Genomic DNA, 18,082 nt, shown 5'->3' with positions numbered 1-18,082 from the left:
TATTTTTAAGGAATGTTTTATGTACAAAGCTATCAAAAATAATCACAAGTAAAAAAATTAGAACTTGCTTCATAAATACATTTTCTTAATAAATATCCTATTACTGTGCTGTATATTATGCATTTCATGATATGAAATGTGAAAAGCTCTACCGTCAGATGTACCGCCTGAACAGTCTCCATTGGGAAATGTAGTTCTCTGAAGGAATGTCCACTTCCTAATCGCCATTTGGGGGTGGGGGTGGGTCAGGATGCAGAAAATGCCTTGCTTCCACAAAGTCAGCACCACTAACCCCTTTTAATCCTACTGTCCATCTTACAACACTGTCGAGGTCTTTTTGCAGTTGCTCACAATCTTCTAACTTATTTGTTACTCTATACAGATTAACATCATCTGAAAAAAGCCTTATCTCTGATTCCACTTATTTAGCCATATCATTTATATATATAAGAAAATGAAAATATAAAGGTCCAATAATACTGCCTTGAGGAAACCCCTCTTGATGATTACAGGATCAGATAATGCTTCACCTATTCTCTGAGTTCTATTTTCTAGAAATATAGTCACCCATTGTCACTCTTTTGTCTAGTCCAATTGCATTCATTTATGGCAGCAATATAGTCCATTTAACCTCCTCAAGATATCTGCTATATCTTGCTGGAGTCCTACAAGATGAGTTTTAGTGGAATAACGTTCCCTAAACCTCGACTGCCTTCTATCAAACCAGTTATTAATTTTGCAAACATATCTGTTATAATCAGAAAGAATGCTTTCCAAAAGCTTACACGCAACACATCTCAAACAGCCGCGTGCCCCTAATTGTATGGCCAAAATTAGAACTTCTTTTTTCTTTCTTCTACTTCTTTCCTTCTTTTGCTTTAGGAAGCGCAGTGAAGAAAGAACAACAACAATGGCTGACAGCTCACTCGATCAGAAATGGATCTTATTTTTTATCTTTTTCTTTCTTTCTTCCTCTTTTTTCCTTCTTCTGCTTTACGAAAAGCAGTAGAGAAAAGAAAGAAAAACAACAATGGCTGATGGCTCACTCGAGCAAATATGGTTCCTATTTTTCTTCTTTTCTTCTTTTTCCTCATCTTCCTCTTCTTCTGCTTTAGGAAACACAGTGGAGTAAGAAGAACAACAATGGCTGAGGGCTTACTCTATTAAATATGGCTCCTATTTTTCTTTTTTGCTTCTTTCTTCTTCCTTATCTTCTTCTTTTGTTTTAGTAAATGGAGTGGAGAAAAGAAAGAAAAACAACAATGGCTGATGGATTACTTGATCAAATATGGCTCCTATTTTCCTTCTTCTTTTTCTTCCTCTTCTTTATGAAAAGCAATGGAGAAAGAAAGATAAAGAAAGAGTTGTTGAGGGCTTACGGACACAACACAGGAGGGCAAGAGGCGAGGAGACACACAACACAGCATGCATCGCTTCTTCGTCTCATCCTTTACTTTTGATTGGCCGAGGGGATGCCACATCTATACTTCATCCTTTGCCGAGCCAATTAGCATATCGGCTGTCCCCAAGTTGGGTTGACGGCCATCCCCAGCCATGTATACTCTCCTAGTCAGTGATGTTGACCCAGCTCTATTGGTTGAAGACATTGCTAATGAACTTCGCCTGCTCGGTGTCTTCAGTGTCACTCGTCTTTATTACGGGTCTGTTCCCGCTCCGGAGATACTTCTTCACTTCCACTCTGCCAGTACATGCAACTCTATCCAAACTACCGGCGTGGTTATCCAAAGCAGACGTCATCGAGTATTACCTACCCCAGCAAACATCAGCGCTCAAGCACCTGCTCCGCCCGCCGCTCGCCTGCCTCCTCCATATAATCCACCCCCACTTCCATCGCCTTCTTGTTGTCCCACTACCATCGCCATCACTACCATTTCTCCCAACATTTCGCCTACCGTACCTGTCCCTACCACGACAACTCCCACTATCACTATTACTTCTACGCAACTTTATCCCATCATTTCTATTACTACTACTACCTCGTCCCATCCATCTCCTCTCCTGACCTCTCTTCCTCTCCCTCCCAACTCTGAGCAGGCAAGTCACCAGGAAACGTCTCAACCACCATCTACCGAGGCAACTTCTACCGATCCTTCTGAAAATGCGGCACATCCATCTTCGCCACTACCGCCATCTGATCGTACCTCAACTTACAGCTGTGTTCTGTGCGGTATGGACCCCCACGTAGTGCCTGCTGCCATCACACGTGACCTTCGCCAGGCAGGAGTACCTGTCAAGCAAGCATCCCATATTTATAACTCCGGCGGTCCCACATTTCTGGTGAGACTCCAGCTGCCGACACACGCCGACATTCAGCGCCTCATCGATCAAGGCATCCACATCTATGGCCGCTATCATAGGGTTGAACCCTCCCATTCTTCTCCACTCCCATTGCACCGTATGCCCACACCACGCAGCCGTCCCCGGCCTGTTCCATCACCCCAATCTCCTCGTCCTCATCTCACCGCTCCACCACCTCCCAACTACTTTACGCCTCCCTTACCCAACCCGGACCTTTTCAACCTTATCCTCACTTCCCTTCTTAACTTCTCCTCATTTTACCATCTCCTAGCCCTCCATCTTTTCCGTCACACCGTCATGTAAAGCTCTGTATCTAATATATTGTATTGTATCTCAGCTCAATAAAGATTCATCTCTCTTTTCTGAAATGGAAAAAAAAAAAAGAAGGCCCCTTTGCTCAACACTCCTTAATATTACACGTCTCCTTTCCCATCTCCTTCTTCTCTCAAACCTCCTCAACCCCGCCCAAGCTCCCGGCCAGAGGGAGGGCATTACCCTCCAGGTGGCCCGCCCCACCCCTTCAGGGTAGGGAATGAAAGCATTCTTAGTTCTTAGTTAGTTAGAGGGCTTACTCAACCAAATATAGCTTCTCCTTTTACGTCTTTTATTATTATTACAATACATTGTTCATTGCAGATAAAGGCTATTTCAGACTTGTTTGTGGCATTTCGGAACAGTCCTGCTGAAGGCATTTGGACTCCAGTCTATAACACCAAGGCTGCCCGCTAGAAAGTTGGCGGATTCCTATCACTGCCATGGCGTCTGGGTGCATTTGGGTTAATGACTCCTGGAATGTCCTTCTTAGAACCTGTTTTTTCTTTAGAGTACCTTTTAATACCATTCCATTTTTCACTAAAGTTTGTATGACTGCCAATTATGCTTGCCATCACGTTACCTTTAGCTGACTTCTTCGCTACATTCAATTTCCTAGTAAGTGCCTTCAATTTGTCCTTACTTCCACAGCATTTCTAACTCTGTTTCTTTCCAACCTGCCCCTCCCTTTTAGTCTCTTTACTTCTCTGTTAAATATAGCGGGTCTTTACCATTCTTTACCACCTTTAAGGAACATACCTGTTTTAAAGTTGGTAAGGAATGGTGTTCTTACTGTTGAACCTCATTTATCACAGCAAGTAAGAGGAGAAGCAATAGTAATGCTTCAAGGAAACAAATTATTTTTGCTATTTATGGGAAAATTTGCTAAGCCACATGCTTTAAAACATACAATCTTTGACAGTATTTACAGATCCCATAACATGGTTGTTCTCTTTTACAGTTTTATTTCTCCCAAACTTCTATTGCAGTCTATAGCAAAAGGTATACAGTAATAATTCAAGTATCTTTTCATCAGCTTTATATTTTGACTAAATTTTGCTAATTCTGTTTAGACATTTAATCTTGTAGTTCTTCCCTCAGCTCACCCTGCACACAGATGACATCAGTAAAATATGAAGCAAACCCTTGGCACAACTGTCTATTAACACCTTGGCCTACCCACCCAGATGGCCTGCAGATACTGGAGTGCCACATGTTCAGTTTAACATCCTCAGCTGTACTGCTTGGTCTTCTTGACTGGATCTTCTGCCTCTAGGACTAGACAGCTCCTCAGTTGGTCTCATGAGTACGAGTCCGGGATTGGTTGGCAATCAGACCCAGAGCCTCCAAGTAAGAGGCAGGCATGCTATCTCTATAACATGGGGTTGGCCATCTTTTTTCCCCTTCATCAGTGGTGGAGCTTCTTACTGTTAAAAATCAATCAATCACTACTGATCTGCATTTAGGCCAGTCGCCCAGGTAGCAGATTCCTTATCTGTTGTTTTTCTAGCCTTTTCTTAAATTATTCCAAAGAAATTGGAAATTTACTGAACATCTCCCTTGGTAAGTTATTCCAATCCCTGACTCCCCTTCCTATAAATGAACATTTGCCCAAATTTGTCCTCTTGAATTCCAACTTTATCTTCATATTGTGATCTTTCCTACTTTTGAAGACACCACTCATCTTATTCATCTACTAATGTCATTCCACGCCATCTCTCCACTGACAGCTCGGAACATACCACTTATAGATATAGATGTTGATTCCCATAGGGAACCTGAAATATTTGACCCGAGTGAGTAAATTTATAATACCACTGTGTAGGCTATTTGGAGCCACCGGCAGTGCCAATGCACTATGAGAGACTTTGCCTCCACGGTATGCACTAGCCATGCGTCTTGGTGGGTGTGCTATTTACCAACTGATAAGCCCAACTTAGCACATTGGAGTGAAATGCTGGCAACCAGGAATGAGTTAGCCGGAAAATTTATGATGTCCAATAACGGACCATTTATATTGGTATTACATACCACTTAGTCGAGCAGCTCGTCTCCTTTCTCCCAAGTCTTCCCAGCCCAAACTTTGCAACATTTTTGTAACGCTACTCTTTTGTCGGAAGTCACCCAGAACAAATCAGCTGCTTTTCTTTGAAAATTTTCCAGTTCTTGAATCAAGTAATCCTGGTGAGGGTCTCTTACACTGGAACCATACTCTAGTTGGGGTCTTACCAGAGACTTATATGCCCTCTCCTTTACATCCTTACTACAACCTGTAAATACCCTCATAACCATGTTTAGAGATGTGTACCCTTTATTAACAATCATATTTATGTGATTACTCCAATGAAGATCTTTCCTTGTATTAACACCTAGGTACTAGGAGTTTAAGAAATATGGTTTGAACATCAGTAAGACCATGACGGTAGTGATGAAAGTGTATGGGGAAGGAGCAGAACCAATAGTCATGTTAAATGAAGCCCAACTGGGCAGCGTTCCAGTTTTCAAATACTTGGGTAGCATTCTATCAAATGACAACCTAGCAAAACATGAGGTGAACAATCGAATCAATAAGGCAACACAATTTTATCACCAGGTAAGACACCTGCTGTGGGATGAGCAAATACCTATGAAAACAAAAATGACATTGTACAATTCCTATTATACACCAATTCTTACATACAGTCTTGAAACCACAACACTGACCAATAGAGATAATTCCAAACTCCAGGCAGCTGAAATGTAATTCCTATGTACTATAATCCAGAAAACCAGGAAGGACAAGATTAGGAATGAGAAAATTAGAGAAGAAGTAGGAATAGATGATTCTCTCCTCAATAAGATTCAGATATCAAGACTGAAGTGGTTTGGTTACATGAAGAGGATGCCAGTTAACAGAACTGAAATGAAGGAATTTGACAGAAAAGTAGAAGGAAGATGACCCATGGATAGATTTAGTTAAGAATGATGTACTGCTGAGAGGTCATGATTGGGACAAGTTGGTGGAGGAGGAATGGTACAAGGACAGGATGAGATGGAGGAGGCTTATATACCACACCCGGGAAACTGGAGATGGTTTAGGATGATGATGATGATGTACTTACAATGATCCCCAAAAGGAACTTTCACCCCATCAACGCAGTACATTAATTAAAACTGAGAGGACTTTTGCTATTTGTGAAACTCACAACTCGACTTTTAACCCCATTGAATCTCATTTATCACAGCAATAAATAGGAGACAAGATAGGAATCCACCTTTCTGTAGACCTATAGCTATTCTTAAATTTTATGATGGTCCATGCAGTGTTCTGACATAGATGCTAAAGTCCTGATACGAGCAGGGAATGTTCTCCATTCTTTTCACCATATAATTAATCAGCTCAGTGTTCTTCACCACTGTCGTAACTTTGCCCCTGTTCATAACATCTAATACTTATTAGCATGATAAAGCCTATAACTAACCTATAAAATCTGGTTGCATAGATTTAAACCTTAGTGTAACAAAGCTGTGAGCTTCAGTTTGGTCTTAGAGTTCTGAAACTAACATCCAATCTGAACTTTTGAGGTACTGTTTGATAGAAAATTTTGAACAAGAGAAAGTATGACTTGGTGGGCCTCAGTTAAATATGCATGGTAGAGGAGGAGCTTTTAAAAAATGAGTTTGAAGTACCGGTATATCGTTTGGTTTACAAGTAATAATTCTGGAATCAAAAGACATAATATAATTGTGGTTAAGATGTTTAAAGATAGAGCATTTGATGCCTAAAATTTGCATAAAAAAATGGTCTGAGTCCAAAAATAATGATATGGCAAGGGCGAGGCCCAAAATTTGAAGCTGGATTTATTTTTTAAATTGGCAATTTGACCGTCTAAATATCAATTCTGACCCCTCAGATCATATACCATTAAAAAGCTCTCTCTGAGCATAAGAGGGACATTATACAGAGCTGAGAAATTCTTATGTTGTTTCATATCAACTTCTGAATGTAAGTTCCAACCCATAATGTGCAAATCACTGAATATAGAAACTACATCTAACATAATGGTCAGAACAAATAGGGCAAAAGTTTTTTATTTATTTTGAAAATGCTATTTGTTCGGGGCATCAACCTATGAAGATCTTTTGCCCCTGAGGGCAGAAGTTACATGGCACATATAGTTTTGAATGTACTGTAATCATCAATCACTTGTAGACAAAATTGTATTGAACTGACTACTGTACCATATCTAATGTCTTTCATTTCACCAAGTCAGACTTGCATCATGGGACGTTGTCATGAAATCCCAGTGAGACTGTCCCTCACCTGTCCCTACCCATTTTTTTTTTTTACATCTATTCTGTATTGTTGACCATATTTATTATATTAAATTATGTCAGTACCTCCAACTGTAAATGGTACCTACAATTTTGCATTCTTAATTACATATTTGTTTTTTAAATACCTATTCTAGATTCATCCAAATGCTGAATTATGGAACTGTTTCATGTGGACATCTACCTACTGGATTATCCAATGATATCAGTGTCCCAATTGCAGATGACATGTGACCAAACTCTTTGGGGCTTATTGTAACCTTACTGTATCACAGTGATTAAGAAATTTCCATAACTTGGCATAGTTCCATTAATATAACTGTATTTGAAAGAAGGAATCACTATGTCTATTGGTTATATCAATGTTGAGGATACACATTCCAAGTTTATCAAGCGGGTTCTTTTGCTCCTTCCACAGATTTTATTTTTTACTTGATGATGATGATGATGACTGATGATGATGATGCTGATGATGATGATGAAGCTTCTTGTTTAAAGGTGCCTAACGTCTAGGTCATTGGCCCTTTTGACTTTTTAATGTCAGATAGGAGTCTACTGGAATCGGAGAGGCCTGTATAAATATATAAATAAAATACTGATTCAAGCAGATTCCACTGTGAACTAAAATCAACAACATTCTCTTCCTCTTAGTACTTAAAACTTTTCCTATACTCTCAAACCATCTTCCTCACTTGTAGTCTTCAGTCGAGTAAAAATGTATTACAGTATTTTGTGGCAAGGTGATTGTATTGAGACTTTGAGGGATGTCAGAGGTATTATATAGTAAGCATACACAATGGAAGAAGTAACTAAGGAGAAGGACTGATAGTATAACAAAATGGTATCAATTTTTTGGGCTTTTTGTAACCTTACTGTATCACAGTGATTAAGAAATTTCCAAAACCTGGCATAGTTCCACCACAACCGCACGTAGCTTCTTTTCTTCCTCCACTGGAACAGAAGCTGCAGCAGTGGTAAACGCCCTGATGAGGCCTCTGGGTCTGCACACACACAGGGAATGGGCTGCCCTGCGACAAATATTATTTTATACCAGTCATAGCATAATATGGCATTAAATCATTAAAGACCATTAAGGAACTAATTCAATGATTAAAATAATTCATCATCAAAAGCTATCCTAATTATGATTCTTGAACACTGAAACTAATCATTGATATGATATACAAATTTTGAAATAGAAAAAACTAATTCAATGAACAACGATATTATGTAAAATAATCTATATATTAAAAGAGTTTACTAAAAAGAGCTTTGGCAAATCCGTCCGTCCGTTCTACTGGACCGGTTTGGTTCATTTTTGTTCAATTCTCTCCTGATTGACTTGCTGATGAATCATGAGACATTGATAGGTCTCTAAGTTCACCCAACTTTGAGTAATCATAAAATCAAATCACTCCAATAATTGCAGGTGAAGGCTTGCCCTAACCCACAATACATTTTGTACTTAGCAGGTTGCTAAGCGACTAACACTTTCATTAATATTCTGATATATGTGGTTATTGGTGTTATCAAGATGGCTGCCAAATGCAAGATCTAGTGTGGTGTAAGAGCATCAAATATCTATATATAAGGGGAACTGTGCTTTGTTAGTGGCTTCCTGGCAGTATTTATGACACTGTCGCATATATTTCCTGTATGTGAATGTTGTCTAGTGAATCTGTGATAATTTGATATTCATTTTTTAACGTAAGTCATTTGTGTTTTTTATGTCATAGGCGATAGTCATTTTGTTTTGCCCTCAACCCGTAGACAACATTACTAAGAGAGACACCCGATATATTTATTTACTATATTTGCATTTGCTCCTAGTGTCAGCCATTTTGTTCTATCTGCCATCAATGCCATGCAAACTATGCATGCTCTTATCAACGTTGCCAAGGAATTGGAGTCTACACCTGTTGGCACCATTACAATGGTCGTATTTTGGACAGATAGATATTACTACCTTAATATTTAGGGTCTGGTCCTCCAGGTTGGGGGTTGGGCGTGGGGCCAACATCCCCACACCATAAAAAATCACAGCCTCGGATTCAAAACGGGACAATGATGACTACTGGAAAGTCAATGGTTAATGAGAGAAGGTCACGAAACAATCACAGGCTGAAGTGTGACACTTGGAATGTAAGATCACTGTACACTCCTGGAGCGGTTAAGGTGTTGGATGAAGAACTTGATAAATGAAGCTGTATACATAAACTGGCTTTGGTAGTGGGGTCATGTGAGGTGAATGGAGGAGGACAGGTTACCTAGGAGAATAACAGACTCTGTTGTGGAGGGTAAGAGAAGTAGAGGGAGACCAAGACAATAATGTTTAGATTCAATTTGTAACGATTTAAAGATAAGAGGTATAGAATTAAATGAGGCCACCGAAGTAGTTACAAATAGAAGATTGTAGTGGCAGTTAGTAAATTCACAGAGACTTCCGGACTGAATGCTGAAAGGCATAGAAGTCCATAAAGAAGTTGTGTGTGCATGCGTGCGTGCATGTGTGCGTGTGTGCGCGCGCGCGCGTGTGTGTGTGTGTGTGTGTGTGTGTGTGTGTGTGTGTGTGTGTGTGTGTGTGTGTGTACAGGTGGCACACAATTAGTTGACACATTTAATTTTAGAATAACAACTTTATTTTTCACAGAACACTAATATAATTTTAGACACAGGTACCTTGGACCCTGGAAATACATTCCACTATATCACATGTTCAATGTGGCCTCCACTGTGGCGGTCAACCTCTTCGAGATGAGTCTTCATGAATTTCACTGCAGAGCTGCACAATCCGAGCACACATTCCCATGTGGCTTTGAGGTCTTGAAGCAAAGAGTTTTTCTTTCAAATAGCCCCATAAAAGAAATTACAAGGATTTAAATCTGGGCTTAAAGGAGGTCAAAGGAATCCGCCATTATTGTTGTACTGTGAAAAATGATGAGACATTACATGAACACCAAATACTCCCCATAAAAACTCAAGAATATAGTTTTCTGTGTGAGGTGTTGCACCATTTTGAATAAACCACTGCGTATGTATAGGGAGTTCTGTAGCGAGAACTTGAGGCATGAATTCATTCTCCAGCATGTCCTTGTATTGCTGTGGATTAACTGTCTGACTGGAAAAAGAAATGGTCCAATTAACTCATGATTTGACAGAACTACCAACACACTCACTTTTTCCCCATACATGGTTTTTCATGAATAATGTCTGGTTTTTCTGTAGCCCAAAACTGCGTATTTTGTTTATTAACTATCCTGTTGAGATGAAAATAGGCTTCATCAGGGAACCAAGTGTTAAACAGTACTTCATCGTTATCTTAAGTCCATAAGGCGTACTGCAATCTCTTCTGCCTGTAAAGATCTTTAGCTTGTTTAGTACAGTCATTTTGTATGGGTACAATTGAAGGTCACCGTGTAACATTCTTTGAACTGAACGGCTCGATATTCCACTTTCTCTTGAAGCTTGCCAGGCTGCGCTGCACGGCGACCGTTAACGCAGCAGTGTTTTCAGGAGGCCGAACTTTTGGTGCATGTGGTCACTTTTCTTCCTTTATACTGCCTTGTTCTTCAAAGTTTCTGTATAAGCAAAGGATGGTGTTCCTTGCTGGTGTGCACTTAGTCTGAAATAGAGCTCGAAATATCCTTTGTGTCACCAGAACACTTTTTGATTCGCAATAAAAGATAACTGTTTTGGTGCACTGCTGATTGGAGAGTTGGTCGTGGTCAGCCAGGGCAGAAAGCTCAGGCATTCGGAGACAAAGCAGCACCTCTACAGTTATTTTCATGAAAAAGGGAAGGTGTGCACAAAATTTGAACAACATAGTACTTAAGTTGCGTTTTATATTTGCTTTTCAAATGTGTCAAATATTCGTGCGTCACCCTGCGCGTGTGTGTGAATAGATACTAATTCTTAATCTCCTCCAAGGATATTTTTACCACAGGCTTCAGGAGTACATCTGGCATCAGCCTCAAGTGCATTACAGACCTACGGTCTTGCAAGTACACTTGCGCTTTGCAATATGTACCCATGGCCAGTAGGCAGTAATGATAAATATTTGAAAGTTAAAAGCTTAGAATAGTATTTGCTAACAATCGTTTATATATTCCACTATGGCAAACCACATCAGTACGAGTGTTTTTCATCAACAAACGCAAATGAAAAATGTGCATGAGAGAGTTAAAATCAGCTATTATGCAGTGAAATTAAAAGAAAGAACAGTTTTATATTTAATCAGGGTCTTTTTGTAAGTGACAGTTAATATGACAATGCGACCAAGGAGTGAATACTGTAATGTTGCCTTTGACCTTCATACTATATAAAGCATAATTTTAAACAGTACAGGAAAACTATTCTACCATAACTTACAAAATAACTATCGGTATGTACAATAAACAATGTACATAGCTATGTTACATGAATCTTCTACAAACAACCTAGGTGTGGAGGTTAGTTATTGTTTTGATGGAGGACTTTTCAGCCTAGCAAGATTTCATTCCCAGAGGATCACCCAGGTTACAAAGGTATCCAAAATGCTGTATGCAGATGATGCTGTTATACTCACACCAGAGGAATTGCAACAATCAGTTAACTGCTACAAGAGTGCATGTGATTGTTTTGGCCTCACTATTAATGTTCAAAAGACCAAGGTCCTGGCACAAACTTCACCAGGCACAACCCTTCCACATTTCAACATCTCCATCTCAGATACTCCACTTTTTGTACGTGGGTAGTATCCTATCTGTGCACTGTAACAGTGAGCAAGATCTGGAGAAGAGAATTGGTGCTGCCTGTGTAGCATTTGGACAACTATCACGTCGGGTGTTCATGAATAAAGACCTGACCATGAAGACGAAACTCATGGTGTACCATGCTGTTGTCAACACAACATTACTGTATGGTTGTGAAACTTGGACCTTTTACTGATGTGACTTGAAAAAGCTTGAGCGCTTCCACCAACAAAAACTTTGATCCATCCTTGGGATCAAAAGGGAAGACCATGTCACCATCATTGCTGTTCTTGAGCAAAAGCATGCCAAGAGCATAGAATCGTTCATCATTGGTCATCAGCTTAGATGGATTGGCCATGTCCATCAGATGAATAATACTGTATTTCCACGCCAAATCCTGTGGTGAACTTCGTACCAGCACCAGACCTTGTGGAGCCCCCATGAGGCGCTACAAGGACCAGTTTAAGCACACTATGAAGATGGCAGGTCTCAATCAACAAACCTGGGACACACTTGCTCAAGACCATACAATTTGGTGCCAGACCATCCCTGCTGCTGTCAATCTGTTTGAAGGGGAATGACGCAGATGTGAAGATGCCAGGAGAGAAGCAAGAAAACTCTGTACAGCACAACCACACCCTCCTCCAACAATTCTGTGCAATCTGTGTGGACGCTTATTCCATGCTAGAATTGGTTTGTTCAACCATCAAAAGTACATCCACAGACAGAAGTGAATTTATTACAAGAAGTTAATTGAAATGAAATGGCGTGTGGCTTTTAGTGCCGGGAGTGCCCAAGGACAAGTTTGACTCGCCAAATGCAGGTCTTTTGATTTGACTTCCGTAGGCGACCTGCACATCGTGATGAGGATGAAATGGTGATGAAGACGACACATACACCCAGCCCCAGTGCCAGCGGAATTAACCAATTATGGTTAAAATTCCCGACCTTGCCGGGAATCGAACTCGGGACCCCTGTGGCCAAAGGCCAGCATGCTAACCACTTAGCCATGGAGCCGAACAAGAAGTTAATTATTTGTAAACAAGTTAAAGCTGCCACTAATGAATCAGAAATTTTGTCATAATGAAAAAGTGAGAAAAGACAGAGATGTGATTTTTCCATTGCCAACTAAGGATGCAATAGGTATCTTTTGAGTAGGAAATTTCATCATAAAAGAGAAAGAGAATGAAGAAACGACTTGCAGGGAGATTTCGACATCAAGGTTCATAATCCAGCTCTTAGGATGTGTCTTTTTATCAAACTTCTTATATAACAAGGGAACTGTCCAGAATCGACAATGAAATTTGGTATAGAGAATTAGGGGTCCATAAGAAAGCAATGTACAAAAATTCAGTTGCCATTTCGATCTGTAAGGTCCTGAAATTGATACGGAAATGTCTAATAGAATTGCACGCGTTAGCGTATAGCTCGACGTGGTCAGCCCTGGTAATGAGCTCAAGTGACCGGGTTACCTTTAGCTTTCTGCACTAGCCATTTGACACATGTTCCTCTGAAAGAGCAGTCATAAATCCGGCTAATGTTCTAGAGTATGCTTTACGTTATTTCTGTGAAAAAGGTTTCTCCTCTTTCCGTGAAATAACTTCGGAAGAAAGGGAGATGGGTCGGCGTATGATCAAACTAATTGAAAATCATCCAATGGGTGACAACATTGTCTCAGAGTCGTGTCTGGAGAGAAATAGTGAAAGTTATAGTGGAAGCAGCGACGCCTCATCTGCATTATCTGAAAGAGAGGGCAGCACATCATTGCCAGGAGCAAGATATGTTATGAATCTGATTTTGAGCCCCAAGTCTGATTCCCGTCAATCCAGTGAAGAGACACCGCAGTCACCTAGTGCACTCACCTATTTGTACACAATTATGTCTACAATTAGTGTGGCTGGTACTCTTTTCCTGAAATTATTCATTGTACTACAGGAGGCAACTGGGACTTTTGGTCCAAGAGTTTCCAAAGAAATGTTTATTGTCAGAAATAAAAATCCCATTTGTGGAAGAGAAGTGTTTACTACTGCTATATTCCTGGACTAGTTATGGTGATAAGAGCTGTCTTGAAGATATTCCTCCAGGTAACAGTATAGAAATTCTCCAGATTCCTCCCGGCACTACTGGGAAAATACGTCAAAAATATTTGTGTTTTTATCATGCGATTAACACACCTCCTTTATGTTTCACATTCGTTCCGTAACAATAAAGTGACCTTGGCGCGTCGCAGCCTGCCAGTTCGTTCTCTCTCTCTCTCTCTCTCCAGCACAACTGCAATTCCACTCTGCTGTGCGCCGTGTGAGCCAGCAAGAAGCCAGGGTTGTCCAGTAAGCTGTGTTGTCACATGGATTTTGTATCAAGATTTCAAAACCTTCCAGTTCGAAATGGCAGCTAAATTTTTGTACATCGCTATTTTATGGGTCTCCTCATGGTCTCTGCAAAATTTAATTGTCGATTTTGGTATGAACGTATGTAAGCAGGCCATTCTTTCTCTACAATTTGCACCAGACAAATGCTGGGGTTATACCTTAATTAAGACCACGGTTGCTTCCTCTCTGCTGCTAGCCCTATCCTATTGCATTGTTGCCATAAGACCTCTGTATGTCAGTGCAAACATAAAAGAAAATACTAAATTCCTTCCAATCTGTCTTAGACAATGTTAAAAACCTGCAGTTTTTAATACTGGTATACATATATTTATAATGGATTTTATTTATCATGACAATCCCCATTTGTGTATTTTAAATTAAAGTGGAATTAATGTACCAGACAACACTTATATCTATTACCTGAATGGCAGTACCATGGACAGATACAGCTAACCGCAGGTTGCCAGGTGAATCAGGAACAAATGCAAGCAGGTAGGTACCATCACGACGATCTGTGACATGTACTGGGATCCTCCTGAAAGGTAAATATTCTGATAAAGTTTAACAGTTATCATCATCATCATCATCATCATCAAGATATTTTGTTATTGTATTTCAATATTTTGTATTCAAGTTTTGCCCTTTTTATGAATTTCCTCAGTGTGATTCTTTAAATCAACATCATATTCAAACAATTAACCATATAAAAATTCGCACCATAAATATTAGTAGAATAGCCATTTCAAATGAACATAAATAATACGATTTCATAAATTATAAATCTTTTAAGAACATACAGTACATTTGAAATGGAATACAGAATAACTTATTCACAGGTTTATTGTCTCTTCATTATCTTAGTCTAAAAGAAATTGCACATATCAGTAGTCATAAATATTATGCTTTTTTTTTTTTTGTATCTAAATCTGAATTAATGCCCAATTTCAATTTAAATATGAAGGACCAAAGAGTGTGGGATGCTATAAATATCTACCAAAACACTGGGTGGCATCTACAGTGACACAAACTTATCAACATTAACATAGAATATGATATATGGAGTTTATGTAGGACTGAGGCCAGCTCAAATCTGTCAAGTAATGTTATGGATCAATATTAATCCACAATAATGCTCTTTTGTTTTGTCAGGAGAACAACAAATATGTCATCAACATTCTTTTAGAGGAACTGACACACTACCTCTACCGCTACCACTACTCCGACCCATGGAGAAAGCTATAAAGCCATCCGAATGTTTTAGTTGACTCTTATTGTAGCATGGTTAGCATAATTCTCTTTCCTATCTTGTGATTCAATTTATACATTTTGTTTTTACTTGTACTATGTATTTGCTAAATTAGTGGAGAGATGGAATGAGATTAGTAAACAAAAGTTGGTGTGGTGTTTTAAAAATAAGAAAGATCACAATATAAAGTTGGAATTCAAGAGGAAAAATTAGGGCAAATATTCATTTATATGAGGGCAAATCAAAAAGTAAGTTACACTAATGAATACTGAATTTTCACGACTGCATTGTAATCGAAACTGACTTTCAACCTATTAGGTCATGTTACGTACATTTAGTACATGTTGAAGAGATGTTAAGTACAGAACAAAAATGGCCAACCGGACACCAGTGGGATCTGAACCCACAACCTACTGATTTCGCGTCGTTTGTGGGTTCGGATCCCACTGGTGTCCAGTTGTAATAATCGTGGTCGCCACGACATTTACATAATTTGATTGCCCACCCGAATTAATTGTATATATATATGTATCATGTATCATATGTAATTTTATTCATTATTAACGTTCATCATCATCATTTATGTAATTGTACATAAGAACGAGATATAATTTTTAATTATAATATATTAGAATATTCCGTGGTAATGTCAAGACAGGTCTTGCGCTAACAGGCTACTGGGTGTCTCGCAATAGTCCAGGAAGGTTAATTTTGGATGGTTCTTGGAAACGTACGCAGCAGCAAGAGGAAGATACCTAATTTCGTTGTTGCGACGCTAAATTACCCCATATCACGTGCTCCTATCAGGAGGGCTTTATCTGTCAAGGACAGACACTTCATCTATATATCGACAGGGTAGTGACGTATATCGGCTCTCATTGGAACGTGATGTCATGTGACCCCAAGCGAGGAAGTGGGAATCTGAAGAGGATTTATATAGATCTACACGGCGGGGTGAAGTTCATTCTGATTCTGATTCTGTATTCGGCATTCTGCATTCTGCATCCAACTCTGCTATTTGAGAGCATCGCTTACGATGTGCTTATACTCAACATTTGTTATCGGCTCTGTGAGACTTACTCAGATTATTTAGAAAGACAAGTTCAAATAATATAGAAGGACTGGATGTTTTCCGTTCTCTCTATTCAATTAATTCCGATGTGGAATTTCACATTGTAAGGCTGGTACTATGTTTTTGGTACTCAGCACAATAGGGAGTGATAGATTCAGGGTGGAATCCATTCCATGAAGCAGATGCCAAGGATGATGCTGGTGGAAGACGGACGACAACGATCAACCACGGAAGCAGACGATGAAAAGATCAACCTACAGTGAGCATTAGTAATCCCTGTTAACGCAAGTCCGTGCGTGTAGTAATGAATTGTAATCTCAGTCAGTAATTTTAAATTTTGGTAAAAACTCGTTTTTACGTAATTTAATCTCTTTAAATAAAACTTTTTTCTTTTTATGTCGTTATATAATTGACTTTTTAGTAGGTTCCCTATGTTTTTTCACATGGTATTTAATGGTTAGTATCCCTATACCTCACGACCGAGATAGTCTCATTAAATTATGTTTAGTACTTTTATATCTAAATTCGGTTTCAAATTACATTTAATTTTGAAGCCTGGCATCCAGCGTGCAATTGTTTTTAATTATCTATATGGGGTGTTTGATCCGTTACACGGTTGGCCATTTTTGTTCTTTATTTAACATCTCTTCAACACGTACTAAATGTATGTAACACGACCTAACAGGTTGAAAGTCGGTTTCAATAAGTTATACTAGTTCGCCGCGAGAGCGCGCTGTGTGTCATGACCGTGGCCAATGCAGGGCAAGCTACAGTAACTGCTGACATGTCTGTTAGGAAGGTTGGTGTAGTATCCCGTCGTGTTGTTTATGCAGAGTGGGCTAGGCTCAATGGGGTGTCAATTGGATTTTCACTTCAAATTGGAGATGCATGTAATGATCAGATTTCTATGGGCTAAACAGCTCAATTGCATGAGCATTCATTGTGAAATCACTGCTGTATATGGTGAGCATGAAATATCTTGGCCAGGTATTGTAAAGTGGTGTAAGCAATTTGACGCCAGACACATGGATCTCATGGACGAATATTGCAAAGGCAGGCCCGCAACGTCCAGTACCGTTGCAAATGTTGACCGTGTGGATGGGATCATTAGAGAGAATCGGTGCATAACACTAGAAGAAATCGCCAGCATGCTGAACATTTCGTATGGCAGTGTGTTCTCCATTGTTCACCAGCACCATAGATTTCATAAACTGTGTCAAAGATGGGTGGTATATAAGCTAACAGATGTTCACAAGGGACAATGTTTCCAATCGTCACTGTCATTTTTACAATGGTATTCTGTGGAGAGAAACGAGTTTCTGCTGCGAATCATCACAGGCGATGAAATGTGGGTCCATCACTCCACCCCCGAAACAAAGAGAACATCGATGGAATGGGTGCACACTACCACAAAAGAAGGCCAAGGTCCAACCTTCAGTAGGAAAGGTAATGGTGACAGTGTTCTTTGACATGGAGGGAGTAGTGCACGTGGAATTTATGCCAAAAGGCAGACAATCAACTTGGCTTCATATTTTCAAACGTTGAACCAGTTGCGTAAGGCAATTAAAGAGAAACGCTGGGGAAAATTGAGCACTGGTGTGATATTTTTGCACAATAATGCATCACCTCACAGGGCCTGCCAAAATCCCGAACTGCTGCAGCGGTTCAAGTGGGAGGTATGGCGACATCCTCCATATAGTCCAGACTTGGCGTTATGCGA

The 18,082-nt window shown here is 39.7% G+C and overlaps 1 protein-coding gene across 1 annotated transcript in view; it reads right to left on the bottom strand.

Moving 5' to 3' along the window:
- Positions 1-18,082, bottom strand: part of LOC136872598 (E3 ubiquitin-protein ligase TRIM45) — a 362,766-nt gene that overhangs the window by 21,147 nt on the left and 323,537 nt on the right. Inside the window, exons 9-10 of the mRNA XM_068227494.1 lie at positions 14,465-14,579; positions 7,850-7,973 (exon numbers count right to left, since the gene is read on the bottom strand). Of these exons, the coding sequence (XP_068083595.1) occupies positions 7,850-7,973; positions 14,465-14,579 (239 nt within the window). The remainder of the gene's footprint in view (positions 1-7,849; positions 7,974-14,464; positions 14,580-18,082) is intronic.

The sequence above is a fragment of the Anabrus simplex genome, chromosome 4 (assembly GCF_040414725.1).
Source record: "Anabrus simplex isolate iqAnaSimp1 chromosome 4, ASM4041472v1, whole genome shotgun sequence".
Taxonomy (NCBI): domain Eukaryota; kingdom Metazoa; phylum Arthropoda; class Insecta; order Orthoptera; family Tettigoniidae; genus Anabrus; species Anabrus simplex.
Note: the sequence above shows the minus strand (reverse complement) of the source record. Positions and strands in the feature narration are given on the sequence as shown.